The sequence below is a fragment of the Microchirus variegatus genome (genome assembly GCF_963457635.1).
Source record: "Microchirus variegatus genome assembly, chromosome: 8".
Taxonomy (NCBI): Eukaryota; Metazoa; Chordata; class Actinopteri; order Pleuronectiformes; family Soleidae; genus Microchirus; species Microchirus variegatus.
Window position 1 is genome coordinate 32,307,315 of NC_139809.1, and position 15,572 is coordinate 32,322,886.

The 15,572-nt window shown below is 41.1% G+C and overlaps 3 protein-coding genes across 4 annotated transcripts in view; 1 reads left to right on the plus strand and 2 right to left on the minus strand.

Moving 5' to 3' along the window:
- Positions 1-307, minus strand: part of mphosph6 (M-phase phosphoprotein 6) — a 2,341-nt gene extending 2,034 nt beyond the window's left edge. For both annotated transcript variants that reach the window (XM_083893867.1, XM_083893866.1), the window contains exon 1: positions 101-307. In XM_083893867.1, the coding sequence (XP_083749993.1) occupies positions 101-148 (48 nt within the window). In that variant the 5' untranslated portion in view covers positions 149-307. The remainder of the gene's footprint in view (positions 1-100) is intronic.
- Positions 308-779: 472 nt separating this feature from the next.
- snx20 (sorting nexin 20) lies at positions 780-3,928 on the minus strand (the record flags this gene model as incomplete). Its single annotated transcript, XM_083894359.1, has 3 exons — positions 780-1,631; positions 2,562-2,692; positions 3,871-3,928. 3 exons carry the CDS (start codon positions 3,926-3,928, stop codon positions 960-962), a joined length of 861 nt encoding a protein of 286 aa, XP_083750485.1. The 3' UTR covers positions 780-959.
- Positions 3,929-3,972: 44 nt separating this feature from the next.
- cetp (cholesteryl ester transfer protein, plasma) lies at positions 3,973-14,155 on the plus strand (the record flags this gene model as incomplete). Its single annotated transcript, XM_083894360.1, has 14 exons — positions 3,973-4,111; positions 4,236-4,350; positions 5,543-5,674; positions 6,581-6,651; positions 6,955-7,042; positions 7,368-7,437; positions 9,531-9,591; positions 9,745-9,836; positions 9,966-10,065; positions 11,545-11,624; positions 11,860-12,015; positions 13,488-13,548; positions 13,845-13,930; positions 14,078-14,155. 14 exons carry the CDS (start codon positions 3,973-3,975, stop codon positions 14,153-14,155), a joined length of 1,329 nt encoding a protein of 442 aa, XP_083750486.1.
- Between the last annotated feature and the right edge of the window lie 1,417 nt (positions 14,156-15,572).

Below are 15,572 nucleotides of genomic sequence, written 5' to 3' on the forward strand. Positions count from 1 at the left end.
CACGTTTGGGCTGTTTTTGAGGCACAAAACATAAAAACTGACGGATTTCTGAATGGACTTCAGCAGTGAGCTAACAGTTAGCAAACAACGCTCCACTCACCTTCATGCGCAGCAGGTTTTTGGAAAGTTTTACTGCGTCTTTGTCCATGTTTGTCTCCGGGGACAGACACGCTGAGGACACGCACTCCGAGGCCGGGAGGACACACACAGCGCCCGCGGAGGTTTGTTCTGTTCTGGGTCTCAGTGTCTGATTCGAGCTAACGCTAAAGCTAAAGCTAACGCAGCACGAGCAGCCGCTGCTCGAACACACGAGTCAAACGTCGAGTCAGAACAAGATAATCGAGCTCTGAGATCATCGACCTGAGACTCAACGACGTCACAGTGAGAGTTAAACCTTTGACTTTATTTTCTGAACAATTCACACAGTTTATCAAACGGTGAGCGCAGACAGCGCCGCCTGCTGCTGAGAGGCGGCATGACACACAACAGAGAGTCAGTGAAAACAGGAAGTTTCTTCAGTTTCATCATGAAAAGCTGTTTTGTTGTGATGAAACACACACACACAGAAACACACACACGATTAATCAACTATAAAGATCATCGATTCATCGTTTAGAAGCTTTTTTCGTGATTAAAACCAGATTTCTGATTGTTTCAGCTTCTTAAATGTGAACATTTTCTTGTTTCTTTGCTCCATAAAAACTAAGAAATCATTCAAACGTTGTGTTTTTTTTAACATTTTCTGAACCAAACGATTCATCGATTACTAAAATAATCATTAGTTGCAGCTGTAAATGAGTTATTTCTGTATGTTTTGTTACTTAATTACTATATTTACTATGTCATAAATACGTATATTGTCAACTCTTTTTCGTTCCATATCAAAACAATCACTTTTCATGTGAAATGATGTGAAATATCATCATAAATATGATTTTTGACTGCCCCCTTGTGGCCGCTCAGAGAAACTGCTGAACCACCAGCTCCTTCAGGGAGCGACACGCTGGTCCTCGCTCTGCGTCCTTCAGCCTCAGCACCTCCTCCTGCTCCTGAGCCACCGGGCGGCCCAGCTCGTATCCCACGTCCACCACCAGCTCCAAGAGCGCCACCCTGTGGAGGTTCAGTGCGCAGCGCCTGACCGCAGGCAGCGCCCTCTGCGCCGCGGCGAACGCCTGCTCCGCTCGCTCCAGATCTCGGTAGCAGACGGCGAGGGCGGAGAGCGTGGGCACGACGAGGGCGGGGCTTTGCCACGCTAACAGCTTCTCCTCCGTCGCTAAAACCAGCTGCAGTTGTTCCAGCGCCGCCTGGAAGCGTCCGCCGCGCAGCAGCGCGTGAGCTAGCCGCTGCTCGCGCTCGGTGAAGAACGCGGCGAAGTGAGACGAGCGGCGGACGCGGCCGACGTCGTACAGCCGAGATAAATAATCCTGGAGCGCCACGCGCCGCTCTGCGATGACCTCGGCGCAGAAGTTCCCGGTGAGGAGTTTGCGAGGGAGGGGCACCTCCTCCAGCTCCTCCATGAACTCCTGCTGCAGTTTGTGGTGGAGAACCAGGAAGTCGCTGTAACGGCGCTCGACGCAAGAGCGGCGAGAATCGAAGCTGCCGGAGCGTAACACCAGCGCCACCTCGTACACCTGCAAACACAACAACACATCACCACCACCACCACAGGGGGCGCTGTAGCTCTCTGTAATCTATGTGTCGGTGTTGTCACGGTCAAAGTCCAGTCTGACTAAGTGTTTACAGGCAGGAGTAATCAGACTATGAGTCACATGATCTGGGTATCTTAGTCTGACTTAGACGAGCTGGACTTTAGTCAGACTAAGACGAGCTGGACTTTAGTCTGACTATGGGTCACAGGATCCAGGTATCTTAGTCAGACTAAGACAAGCTGGACTTTAGTTAGACTAAGACGAGCTGGACTTTAGTCTGACTATGAGTCACAGGATCCAGGTATCTTAGTCAGACTAAGACAAGCTGGACTTTAGTTAGACTAAGACGAGCTGGACTTTAGTCTGACTATGAGTCACAGGATCCAGGTACCTTAGTCAGACTAAGACGAGCTGGACTTTAGTCTGAATATGGGTCACATGATCCAGGTAACTTAGTCAGACTAAGACGAGCTGGACTTTAGTCTGACTATGGGTCACAGGATCCAGGTATCTTAGTCAGACTAAGACAAGCTGGACTTTAGTTAGACTAAGACGAGCTGGACTTTAGTCTGACTATGAGTCACAGGATCCAGGTACCTTAGTCAGACTAAGACGAGCTGGACTTTAGTCTGAATATGGGTCACATGATCCAGGTATCTTAGTCAGACTATGACAAGCTGGACTTTAGTCTGACTAAGAAGAGCTGGACTTTAGTCTGACTATGAGTCACAGGATCCAGGTACCTTAGTCAGACTAAGACTAAGGACTTTAGTCTGAATTGGACTTTAGTCTGACTAAGACGAGCTGGATGTTAGTCAGACTAAGATGAGCTGGACATAGTTTGTTGTGAAGAAAGGTTGAGGACGTTTCCATGGTGACAGTTAAAGGTTCATAGAAAACAAAGTTTCTCACCACGTGTTTGGACGCAGTTTCTTTGATGATACGAGATGTTGGGATTTCAAAGAGCAGCCTGAGGGGGCGCTGTTGCAGCTTCATAGCGCGCAGATTCTCCTGCAGCTGCTTTGTGGTCAGACTGGAACAACCTGCACACACACACACACACAGGTAACATAGCATTAGTCACAGGAAAGTAGTTAGCATAGTATTAGTCACAGGAGAGTAGTTAGCATAGCATTAGCCCCAGGAAAGTAGTTAACATAGCATTAGGCATGGGAAAGTAGTTAGCATAGCGTTAGTCACATGAAAGTCGTTAGCATAGCATGAGTCACAGGAGAGTAGTAAGCATAGCATTAGCCCCAGGAAAGTAGTTAACATAGCATTAGGCACGGGAAAGTAGTTAGCATTGCGTTAGTCACAGGAAAGTCGTTAGCATAGCATTAGTCACAGGAGAGTAGTTAGCATAGCATTAGCCCCAGGAAAGTAGTTAACATAGCATTAGGCACGGGAAAGTAGTTAGCATAGTGTTAGTCACAGGAAAGTCGTTAGCATAGCATTAGTCACAGTAAAGAAGTTAGCTTAGCATTAGTCACACCCACACATGATAACGTAACATGTACGTAATTAAAACAACAAGTTAAAGACAGAACCTGGAGTCAGAGAGTCCATGTGAGTCCCACCCTGTCCTGGTCCTGGTCCTGGTCCTGGTCCTGGTCCTGGTCCTGGTCCTGGTCCTGGTCCTGGTCCTGGTTCTGGTCCTGGTCCTGGTCCTGGTCCTGGTTCTGCCATAGCATCCAGGAAAGTGATCCACAGGAGAACGAGGTGTGTCGCCACCTGCTGACGATCAGTGAACGTCTCACCTGCTGATTCCTGACGTCCAGAGGACGACTGTCCTCAAACACGCGCTGTGAGACGAGGACAGGAAACAGGAAGTGAGCTGAGGGGGGGAGGAAGTGAAAGCTAACAGTTCAGAATCATCACACACACACACACACACACTGCTCATCTGAAAGACTGTGTTTTAATATGAGGAGGTCACGTGACAGGAAGTGAAGGTTATATATATTTACATAAACAAAGCATATAACGGTTGTTGTTGTTGCTGTTGTTGTTTAAACTCAGAAGATGACGTCATCATATTGACTCACATGTTATTGATCCTGAGTCAATCAATCACAAATGATCGGGAAAATGTTTTTTAAAAAGCAGCAATAAAATGAACTTTAACCTGGTTAATCTGGTTAATCTGGTTAATCTGGTTAATCTGGTTAAAGTCAATCATCGTATGAACTTTTGTGAAAGTGTTGAACTTTGACCTGTTTACTTTGAAGGGGCCACATGATGTGAGTGTGGACACAGACCGTCCTGTCTTCAGTGGACATCAGTGGACATCAGTGGACATCAGTGGACGTCCTACACGTGGATCATGTCTCCCGGTGTCTCCGTCTTCTTCCTGGCGCTCCTGTGTGTGTGTGAGGCGTCGTGCGGCTGCCTGGAAGACCCGGCCTCGGCCTTCGCTGTGAGCGGAGCCGTGTGTCGCCTCACGTACCCGGCTGCTGTCGTCCGTCAGTTTGTTTGATTTTCAACACGTGGAGCGAACTTAACCTCGCTGCTGCTGGAGAGCAAAGGCTTCTGGGATACGATCAGCTGTTCATTGTGTGTGTGTTTTTTTTTTAATCTTTATTTTAGTGAACGAAAAAACCACCAAAGTGATCGAGGCCGCATTCCAACACGCTCACTACCCCAGTGTGAGAGGAGAGAAGGCTCTGCTGTTTGTGGGTAAAGTCACCTACGGTCTGCACAAGTGAGTACACACACACACACACACACACACACACACACACACATCAAGTTTACGTCACTTCAGAGGACATTACATTGACTTACATTTATTTACTTACTTACTATAATCTTAACCATAATCACTACTGATTTAATCCTGATTCTAATCCCAATCTGAGTTTGAATCTTGGTCTTGATCCTGATCCTTATCCTAATCTGAATTCAAATCCTGATCCTAATCTGAGTTTGAATCCTGATCCTGATCCTAATCCTAATCCTAATCCTAATACTAATCTGAATTCAAATCCTGATCCTAATCGGAGTGTGAATCCTGATCCTGATACTAATCCTAATGTGAATTCAAATCCTGATCCTAATCCTGATGGGAATTAAAATCCTGATCCTAATCCTAATCTGAATTCAAATCCTGTTCCTAATATGAATTTGAATCCTGATTCTTATCTGAGTTTGAATCCTGATCCTAATCCTAATCTGAATTCAAATCCTGATCCTAATCCTAATCTGAGTTCGAAACCTGATCCTAATCTGAGTTCGAATCCTGATCTTAATCCAAACTGAATTTGAATCCTGATTCTTATCTGAATTGAAATCCTGATCCTAATCCTAATCTGAATTCAAATCCTTATCCTAATCTGAATTCAAATCCTTATCCTAATCAGAATTCAAATCCTTATCCTAATCAGAATTCAAATCCTGAACCTAATCCTAATCTGAATTCAAATCCTGATCTGAATTCAAAACCTGAACCTAATCTGAATTTTAATCCTGATCCTTATCCTAATCCTAGTCCTAAACTAAGTTCGAATCTTGATCCTAATCTGAATTCAAATCCTGATCATTATCCTGATCCTGATCCTGATCCTGATCTGAATTTGAATCCTGACCCTGATCCTGATCCTGATCCTGATCCTGATCCTGATCCTTATCCTAATCTGAATTTGAATCCTGATCCTGATCTTGATCCTAATCTGAATTCAAATCCTGATCCTGATCCTAACCTTAAAACATTTCTTCATTTTAAAATGGAGTCTTTTAAATTATGAGGACTGGATTTTTGTCCCCATAATGAAGACAAGTCCCCATAATGTGAGTGTAAACAGACTTAGGTCCCCACAACATGAGGAATACCTGGACACACACACACACACACATACACAAGCAGGAAATGATGTCACGCTTTTGGACCCGCCCAGTTTAGAGATTCACAACCTGACGATTGGTCGGAGTGCGTTTGAGCTGCGCGCAGGTGAAGGCATCGCCATGGAGATCAGCAACGTGTCGGCCATCTTTAGAGGGACCATCGAGTACGGCTACGGCAGCTGGCTGTGAGTCTGAGAGCATGTGACCTGTGACATCACACGACCTGTGACATCACACGACCTGTGACATCACACGACCTGTGACCTGTGACATCACACGACCTGTGACCTGTGACATCACACGACCTGTGGCATCACACGACCTGTGACATCACACGACCTGTGACATCACACGACCTGTGACCTGTGACATCACACGACCTGTGGCATCACACGACCTGTGACATCACACGACCTGTGACATCACATGACCTGTGACCTGTGACATCACACGACCTGTGGCATCACACGACCTGTGACATCACACGACCTGTGACATCACACGACCTGTGACCTGTGACATCACACGACCTGTGGCATCACACGACCTGTGACATCACACGACCTGTGACATCACATGACCTGTGACCTGTGACATCACATGACCTGTGACATCACATGACCTGTGACCTGTGACATCACATGACCTGTGACATCACACGACCTGTGACCTGTGACATCACACGTCACCTGACGCGTTGGTCTACCTGCTAAATTCTGAAAATATGTGTGTGTAGTTTTAACATAGCTTCAGTAACAGGAGAATAAATAGCATAGCATTAGTCACAGGTAAATAGTTAGCATAGCAATAGTCACAGGAAAGTAGTTAGCATAGCATTAGTCACAGGAGAGTAGTTAGTATAGCATTAGCCTGAGGAAAGTAGTTAACATAGCATTAGTTACAGGTAATTTGTTAGCATAGCATTAGTCACAGGTAAATAGTTAGCATAGCAATAGTCACAGGAAATGTAAGCATAGCATTAGTCACAGGAGAGTAGTTAGCTTAGGATGTGTCACAGTAAAGTAGTTAGCATAGCATTAGTTACAGGTTAGCTAACCCATGATAAAGTGATATTTTTGTTCTTGTTTCAGCGTCGTTTTATCACAAACTCTGGATTTTGTCATCGAGTCTCAGATTGATCTGGGAATCAAACCTAAACTCTGTGAGTGTGTGTGTGTGAGACACCATGATAGGGTAAGTAGTTAGCTTAGCATTAGCCACAGGGACCAATCAGTTGAGTGATTATCATGTGACCTACGAGCTGAACTCCAGTTTAGAGGAAGTGTCTAAGTCTTTCTGTCCTCATGTCCTCATGTCCTCTGTCCTCCCTCATGTCCTCATGTCCTCTGCTCTCATGTCCTCTGCTCTCATGTCCTCTGTCCTCCCTCATGTCCTCCCTCATGTCCTCATGTCCTCTGTCCTCTGTCCTCCTGCCCTCATGTCCTCTGTCCTCATGTCCTGTCAGACTGCGCTAATGCTAAAGTAGCGGCCGACACGTCCGACTGTTACCTGAACTTTCATAAGCTCCGCCTCCATCTGCAGGGAGATAAAGAGTAAGTATGAGACACTTGTACGTGTGTTTGTGTGCTAACGCGTGTGTTTGTGTGCTAACGTGTGTTTGTGTGCTAACGTGTGTTTGTGTGCTAACGTGTGTGTTTTTGTGCTAATGTGTGTGTTTGTGTGCTAACGTGTGTGCTAACGTGTGTTTGTGTGCTAACGTGTGTTTGTGTGCTAACGTGTGTGTTTGTGTGCTAATGTGTGTGTTTGTGTGCTAACGTGTATGCTAACGTGTGTTAGTGTGCTAACGTGTGTGTTTGTGTGCTAACGTGTGTGTTTGTGTGTTAACGTGTGTGTTTGTGTGTGTGTGTTAACGTTCAGACCAAACTGGCTGAAGAAAATCTTCACTGACTTCATCACCTTCACTGTGAAACTGCTCATCAAGAGTCAGGTGAGCTGCTGTTTGTAAACACTGTGTTTGTAAACACTGTGTTTGTGAATGTTTGTAAACACTGTGTTTGTAAACACTGTGTTTGTGAATGTTTGTAAACACTGTGTTTGTAAACACTGCGTTTGTGAATGTTTGTAAACACTGTGTTTGTAAATGTTTGTAAACACTGTGTTTGTAAACACTGTGTTTGTGAATGTTTGTAAACACTGTGTTTGTAAACACTGTGTTTGTTTGTAAACAATGTGTTTGTAAATGTTTGTAAACACAGCGTTTTAAACACTGTTTGTGAATGTTTGTAAACACTGTTTGTAAATGTTTGTAAACACTGTGTTTGTCAATGTTTGTAAACACTGTGTTTGTCAATGTTTGTAAACACTGTGTTTGTCAATGTTTGTAAACACTGTTTGTGAATGTGTGTAAACACTGTTTGTAAATGTTTGTAAACACTGTGTTTGTCAATGTTTGTAAACACTGTGTTTGTCAATGTTTGTAAACACTGTGTTTGTCAATGTTTGTAAACACTGTTTGTGAATGTGTGTAAACACTGTTTGTAAACACTGTGTTTGTAAATATTTGTAAAGACGGTGTTTGTGAATGTTTGTAAACACAGTGTTTGTCAATGTTTGTAAACACTGTGTTTGTGAATGTTTGTAAATACTGTTTGTGAATGTTAGTAAACATTCTGTTTGTCAACTTTTGTAAACATTGTATTTGCAAATGTTTGTAAACATTTGTGTTTGTAAACATTGTGTTTACAAACTTTTGCAAACACCGTGTTTACAATGTTTGTAAAAAAAATTGTTTGTAGACATTTGTGTTTGTAAAGTTTGTAAACATTCTGTTTGTGAATGTATACAAACATTGTGTTTGTAAAGAAGAAACATTTTAACTGAACACAATCATATGAATGTAATCAGATTAGTTTGTAATCAGATTAGTTTGTGTAATCAGATTAGTTTGTGTAGTCAGATTAGTTTGTGTAATCAGATTTGTTTGTGTAATCAGATTAGTTTGTATAATCAGATTAGTTTGTCATCAGATTCGTTTGTGTAATCAGATTAGTTTGTATTATCAGATTAGTTTGTATAATCAGATTAGTTTGTGTAATCAGATTAATTTGTAATCAGATTAGTTTGTGTAATCAGATTAGTTTGTGTAATCAGATTAGTTTGTGTAATCAGATTAGTTTGTGTAATCAGATTAGTTTGTATAATCAGATTAGTTTGTGTAATCAGATTAGTTTGTAATCAGATTAGTTTGTGTAATCATATTAGTTTGTGTAATCAGATTAGTTTGTGTAGTCAGATTAGTTTGTGTAATCAGATTAGTTTGTGTAATCAGATTAGTTTGTAATCAGATTAGTTTGTGCAATCAGATTAGTTTGTGTAATCAGATTAGTTTGTGTAGTCAGATTAGTTTGTGTAATCAGATTAGTTTGTGTAATCAGATTAGTTTGTGTAATCAGATTAGTTTGTGTAGTCAGATTAGTTTGTGTAGTCAGATTAGTTTGTGTAATCAGATTAGTTTGTGTAATCAGATTAGTTTGTATAATCAGATTAGTTTGTGTAATCAGATTAGTTTGTATAATCAGATTAGTTTGTGTAATCAGATTAGTTTGTAATCAGATTAGTTTGTGTAATCATATTAGTTTGTGTAATCAGATTAGTTTGTGTAGTCAGATTAGTTTGTGTAATCAGATTAGTTTGTGTAATCAGATTAGTTTGTAATCAGATTAGTTTGTGCAATCAGATTAGTTTGTGTAATCAGATTAGTTTGTGTAGTCAGATTAGTTTGTGTAATCAGATTAGTTTGTGTAATCAGATTAGTTTGTGTAATCAGATTAGTTTGTGTAGTCAGATTAGTTTGTGTAATCAGATAAGTTTGTGTAATCAGATTAGTTTGTGTAATCAGATTAGTTTGTGTAATCAGATTAGTTTGTGTAGTCAGATTAGTTTGTGTAATCAGATTAGTTTGTGTAATCAGATTAGTTTGTGTAATCAGATTAGTTTGTGTAGTCAGATTAGTTTGTGTAATCAGATAAGTTTGTGTAATCAGATTAGTTTGTGTAATCAGATTAGTTCTTTTCTCTGCAGATTTGTAAGGAGATTAACAAAGTGGCCAATATTCTGGCTGATTTCATCCAGGACACTGCAGGTGAGTGAGAGTTAACCTGAGAAGTGAGGACACATGAGGACACATGAGGACACATGAGGACACATGAGGACGTGTGTGTGTGTGTGTGTGTGTGTGTGTGTGTGTGTGTGTGTGTGTGTGTGTGTGTGTGTGTGTGTGTGTGTGTGTTGACAGAGCACTTCCTCACAGATGGAGACATCAGTGTAGACATCAGTGTCACTGCTGCTCCTGTCATCACTGACAACTATGTGGAGTCTTATCACAAGGTAAGTGTGTGTGTGTGTGTGTGTGTGTGTGTGTGTGTGTGTGTGTGTGTGTGTGTGTGTGTGTGTGTGTGTGTGTGTGTGTGTGTTCACTTTACATTGTTCATTGTGTGTTTTTTTCCTATCTTTCAGGGAGTGACTAATTACCATAATAGCTCCGCCCACATCACTGACTCTGTCTTCCACCCGAGTCAGCTGACTGACAACAGGATGCTGTACTTCTGGTTGTCAGGTGTGTATATGTGTGTGTGTGTGTGTGTGTGTGTGTCTGTGTGAACACCTGTACACAATGAAGGACACACACTCTAGTGTTAACTGTCACTAACCAAAGTAACTTGTCGTCGTCTTTTTTGTTTTCATTGTCATGGTTGTCGTCTCTGTTGTTGTTGTCGTTGTCGTTGTCGTCTCTGTTGTCGTTGTCATCTTTGTTGTCGTCGTCTTTTTTGTTTTCATTGTCATGGTTGTCGTCTCCGTTGTTGTCGTTGTCGTTGTTGTCTCTGTTGTCATCTTTGTTGTCTTTGTCGTCTTTGTTGTCGTTGTTGTCTCTGTTGTCCTTGTCATCTTTGTTGTCGTCTTTGTTGTCGTTGTCGTCTTTGTTGTTGTCGTCTTTGTTGTTGTCGTTGTCTCTGTTGTCGTTATCATCTTTGTTGTCTTTGTCGTCTTTGTTGTTGTCATCTTTGTTGTCGTTGTCGTCTCTGTTGTCGTTGTCATCTTTGTTGTCGTTGTCGTCTTTGTTGTTGTTGTCGTCTCTGTTGTTGTTGTCGTCTATGTTGTCATTGTCGTCTCTGTTGTTGTTGTCATCTTTGTTGTTGTTGTTGTCTCTGTTGTTGTTGTTGTCTTTGTTGTTGTTGTCTTTGTTGTCGTTGTTGTCTCTGTTGTCGTTGTCGTCTCTGTTGTTGTCGTCTCTGTTTTTGTTGTGGTCTCTGTTGTCGTTGTTTTCTCTGGTGTTGTTGTCGTCTTTGTTGTCGTTGTTGTCTTTGTTGTCGTTGTTGTCTCTGTTGTCGTTGTTGTCTCTGTTGTCGTTTTCGTCTTTGTTGTTGTCTCTGTTGTCTCTGTTGTCGTTGTTGTCTCTGTTGTCGTTTTCGTCTTTGTTGTTGTCTCTGTTGTCGTTGTCGTCTCTGTTGTTGTTGTCGTCTCTGTTGTTGTTGTCGTCGTTGTTGTCTCTGTTGTCGTCTTTGTTGTCGTCCCTGTTGTCGTTGTTGTCTCTGTTGTCCTTGTCGTCTTTGTTGTCTCTGTTGTCGTTGTTGTCGTTGTCGTCTTTGTTGTCTCTGTTGTTGTTGTCGTCTCTGTTGTCGTTGTCGTCTTTGCCGTCGTTGTCTTCTTTGTTGTTGTCATTGTTTATATATGTGTATATATATATGTGTGTATATATATGTGTGTATATAAACACACATATACACACATATATATACACACATTCACACGTGCATATATAACCACGTATATATATGTGTGTATATATATGTGTGTATTTATGTGTGTATATAAACACACATATATATATATATACGTGGTTATATATGCATGTGTATATATGTGTATATATATGTGTGTATATACACATACGTGTATATACACACATATATATCCGTGGTTATATATACACGTGTATATGTACATGATCTCAAAGATGACATCATTATACTGCAGTATAATCAGTATTCATGTATTCATGGTGAATTCAAAGGTGTAAAAACTTTATTGAAAACAGATCAGATCTTTAACCCCATGATCGCCGCGGCTCACAAAGATGGCCGCTTCCTGCTCAGCGTCTCTGGGGCGGAGCTTACTGTGAGTGACGACCACTCTGTACTCACAACATTGTGCTGTGATTGGCCCGTCTGTGTCGGGGGGCGGGGCTTAGAGAGGTCATTGAAGGTCAAATAAATTGTTTTTTTTCAGGAACTTTTCAACACGAGTCTCTGCAGCGTCACACCTGAGTTTATACAACAGGTACATTTATATACAACACACGTATTTATACACAACCTGTGTATTTACCTGTGTGTGTGTGTGTGTGTGTCAGTGTCTGTGTGATTCTCCAGAACTCACCGTGTGGACTTCATCTGTTCCTTTACTCAACACCTCGTCCACCGCCGGCTCCACTGTGTGGGCGGAGACATGTGGTCAGCTGACCTGTGGGAGGAGTCAGAGCACGCTGACCACGCTCTTCTTTAAAACGGTATTTTATATTATATATATATTATATATTATATAATGTATTATATATGTGTGTGTGTGTGTGTGTGTGTGTAGGAGGTGCTGGTGGACGTCACAGTGTCTTATTCACAGAAGAAACTCTTCCTCCAGAGAAACTCTTCACAGTAACAAACTTTGTTTTTATCTGTTTTATAAATAAAGTTATATAAAGTTGTTTTTGTTTTTTTTCACACGTTGTTGTTTTTCTCCTCAGGATTGTTGTGATTCGCTCTGATCTGACGTCATCAAACCAAACGGTACGAAAAAAGTACATGATATTCATTTTGTGTTTGTTAATGTTTGTAAACATTGTGTTTTGTAAATGTTTGTAAACATGGTGTTTCTAAACATTGTGTGTGCAAATATTTGTAAACATTGTGTTTGGAAATATTCGCAAACATCGTGTTTGTAAATGTTTGTAAACATTGTGTTTGTGAATGTTTGTAAACATTGTGTTTGTGAATGTTTGTAAACATTGTGTTTTGTAAACATTGTGTTTGTGAATGTTTGTAAACATTGTGTTTTGTAAACATTGTGCTTGTAAATGTTTGTAAACATCGTGCTTGTGAATCTTTTTAAACAGTGTGTTTGTAAATGTATGCAACATTGTGTTTGTTAATGTTTGTAAACATAGTTTTTTGTAAACATTGAGTTTGTAAATGTTTGTAAACATCGCGTTTGTAAATGTTTGTAAACATTGTGTTTGTAAACATTGTGTTTGTAAATGTATGCAAACATTGTCTTTATAAACATTGTTTGTAAATGTTTGTAAACGTCGCGTTTGTAAATGTTTGTAAACATTGTGTTTGTAAACACTGTTTGTAAATGTATGCAAACATTGTGTTTGTAAACATTGTGTTTGTTAATGTTTGTAAACATAGTTTTTTGTAAACATTGTGTTTGTAAATGTTTGTAAACATCGCGTTTGTAAATGTTTGTAAACATTGTGTTTGTAAACATTGTGTTTGTAAATGTATGCAAACATTGTGTTTATAAACATTGTTTGTAAATGTTTGTAAACGTCGCGTTTGTAAATGTTTGTAAACATTGTGTTTGTAAACACTGTTTGTAAATGTTTGTAAACATAGTTTTTTGTAAACATCGCGTTTGTAAATGTTTGTAAACGTCGCGTTTGTAAATGTTTGTAAACATTGTGTTTGTAAACACTGTTTGTAAATGTTTGTAAACATAGTTTTTTGTAAACATCGCGTTTGTAAATGTTTGTAAACATTGTGTTTGTAAACACTGTTTGTAAATGTTTGTAAACATAGTTTTTTGTAAACATCGCGTTTGTAAATGTTTGTAAACATCGTGCTTGTGAATGTTTGTAAACATCGTGTTTGTAAATGTATGCAAACATTGTGTTTGTAAACATTGTGTTTGTAAATGTTTGTAAACATAGTTTTTGTAAACATTGTGTTTGTAAATGTTTGTAAACATTGTGTGTGTGTGCAGCTGGATGCAGAGTTTGTCAGAGAAGCTGTGGAGAAGATCGGAGTTCCTCATGTTTTATTAGGTGAGTTCAACAATAGAAAAACAGACCATAATAATAACAATAATAACAATAATAACAAACTCTTCTTCTTCTGGTTTTATTTGGGGGAAACAAAGAAAGTGAGACTAAAATTATATATATATGTGTGTGTGTGCGTGTGCGTGCGTGCGTGCGTGTGTGCGTGTGTGAGTGTGTGTGTGTGTGTGTGTGTGTGTGTGTGTGTGTGTGTGTGTGTGTGTGTGTGTGTGTGTGTGTGTGTGTGTGTGTGTGTGTGTGTGTGTGTGTGTGTGTGTGTGTGTGTGTGTGTGTGTGTCCAGTTCTTCAGACAGAAATCACCAGACTTCTGGACAAACAGGGAACAAACTTATTTGACATCTTTAATCCTGAAGTGATTCCTCGAGACGTGAGTTTTCTTCTCCACAACCCTGTGTGTGTGTGTGTGTGTGTGTTTCCATGGTAACGCCCTGTGTGTGTGTGTGTCTCTGTCTCTTGTCGTCGTCGTCCTTGTTTCCATGGTAACGCCCTGTGTGTGTGTCACTCTGTGCTGCAGGGCTTCACAGTGGTTCAGATGGACTTTGGTTTCCCTCATCACCTCCTGGTCGACTTCCTGAAGAAGACGCTACAGTGAAGCTGCAATGCATTATGGGACGACACAACCGGACTGAACACGCCTCTGTCTTTTATTTTGAAACTTAAGAAATTTAAAGTCTTTAATTCTGAAAATAAAATGTTGATTTAGGAACGGGATTAAACAGAAGTACTGTGTGTGTGTTTGTGTGTGTGTGTCTGTGTGTGTGTGTGTCTGTGTGTGTGTCTCTGTGTGTGTGTGTGTGTGTGTGTGTGTGTGTGTCTCTGTGTGTGTGTGTGTGTGTGTGTGTGTGTGTGTGTGTCTAAGATGGCCGACAGGGCCGTAACGATGTACCCTTGGGTGAGCAACACACCTAAATGAATATCTTACACCAGCACCCGTTGTAACTGCCAGCGTTAATGCAGGGGAAGTATATTGATATGGCTGATTTACGGCTATTGCTTTTTACAATGTGCCTCGTAGCGACAGTAAAAAGTGCGTTCAAAGACGCCTTGTGTACCGACAGAATCTACAAACAAAGATGGACTGTCCATGATCCCGTTCCCCAACACCCGACATGTGGAGATTACGCTTACCTGGGCTTTCCGGCTGCTGGAGCACTGGATCAGGACGAGTGGATTATATTCCAAAATCAGGAAAGAGCGTTTAGAAAAACCCTGGATACCAAACATTTGGAAGATAAACATGACTTCAACTTCTCCGGAGACGCGCCGACAAAATGGATTAAACTCATCCGCATTCTAAATGGAGTTTATTTCAAGAACGGAACCTTCTCCATCTGCCGTGAAAATGGGAGACCATTTGGAATTCCTTTCCTGAAATTCACAATTCGAATTCTGAGGAAAATGGCAACTAACAACACAGGTCTTCCGGAGGCCCAAACCCTGGAATCCCTTGGGAATTGGATCGAGTCGGATCTGAGCGACAACGTACAGCCGGCGATGGGCGCATCACGGAGTGAGACCCAGGGAGAAAAACAAACTGGCATATCTATGGTAAAATAGAAAATCCAAAGCAATCCAAATAATTCTCAATGGCAGTAAATATCCAAGTGCTTCAACATGCGGACGTAATGTACAAACTGTGAAAAACTATTACAGCGCAAAATGCGCACCTAAGATAACCGAAGGTACCTTGAACGCACCGCCGTGGACAGGATTATTAGAATCAGCAGACTATAGAGAACTCCACACACCGCTATTCACTACCAATGAAGTCGAAAAAGTAATTTGTGACCTCACTAATAACAAAGCATGTGGACTAGATGGTGTCACATACGAAACACTGAAAGCTACCAGACAAACAACCTGCCCAATAACTGACTAACATATTCAACATATGTCTTAATAACGGCAAAGTACCAGAATCCTGGAAAGGGGGCTTTGATTCACAGAATCCCCAAAAAGGATAACATCCCTGATGACTCCTCCACTTGGAGAGATATATCCTTATTACC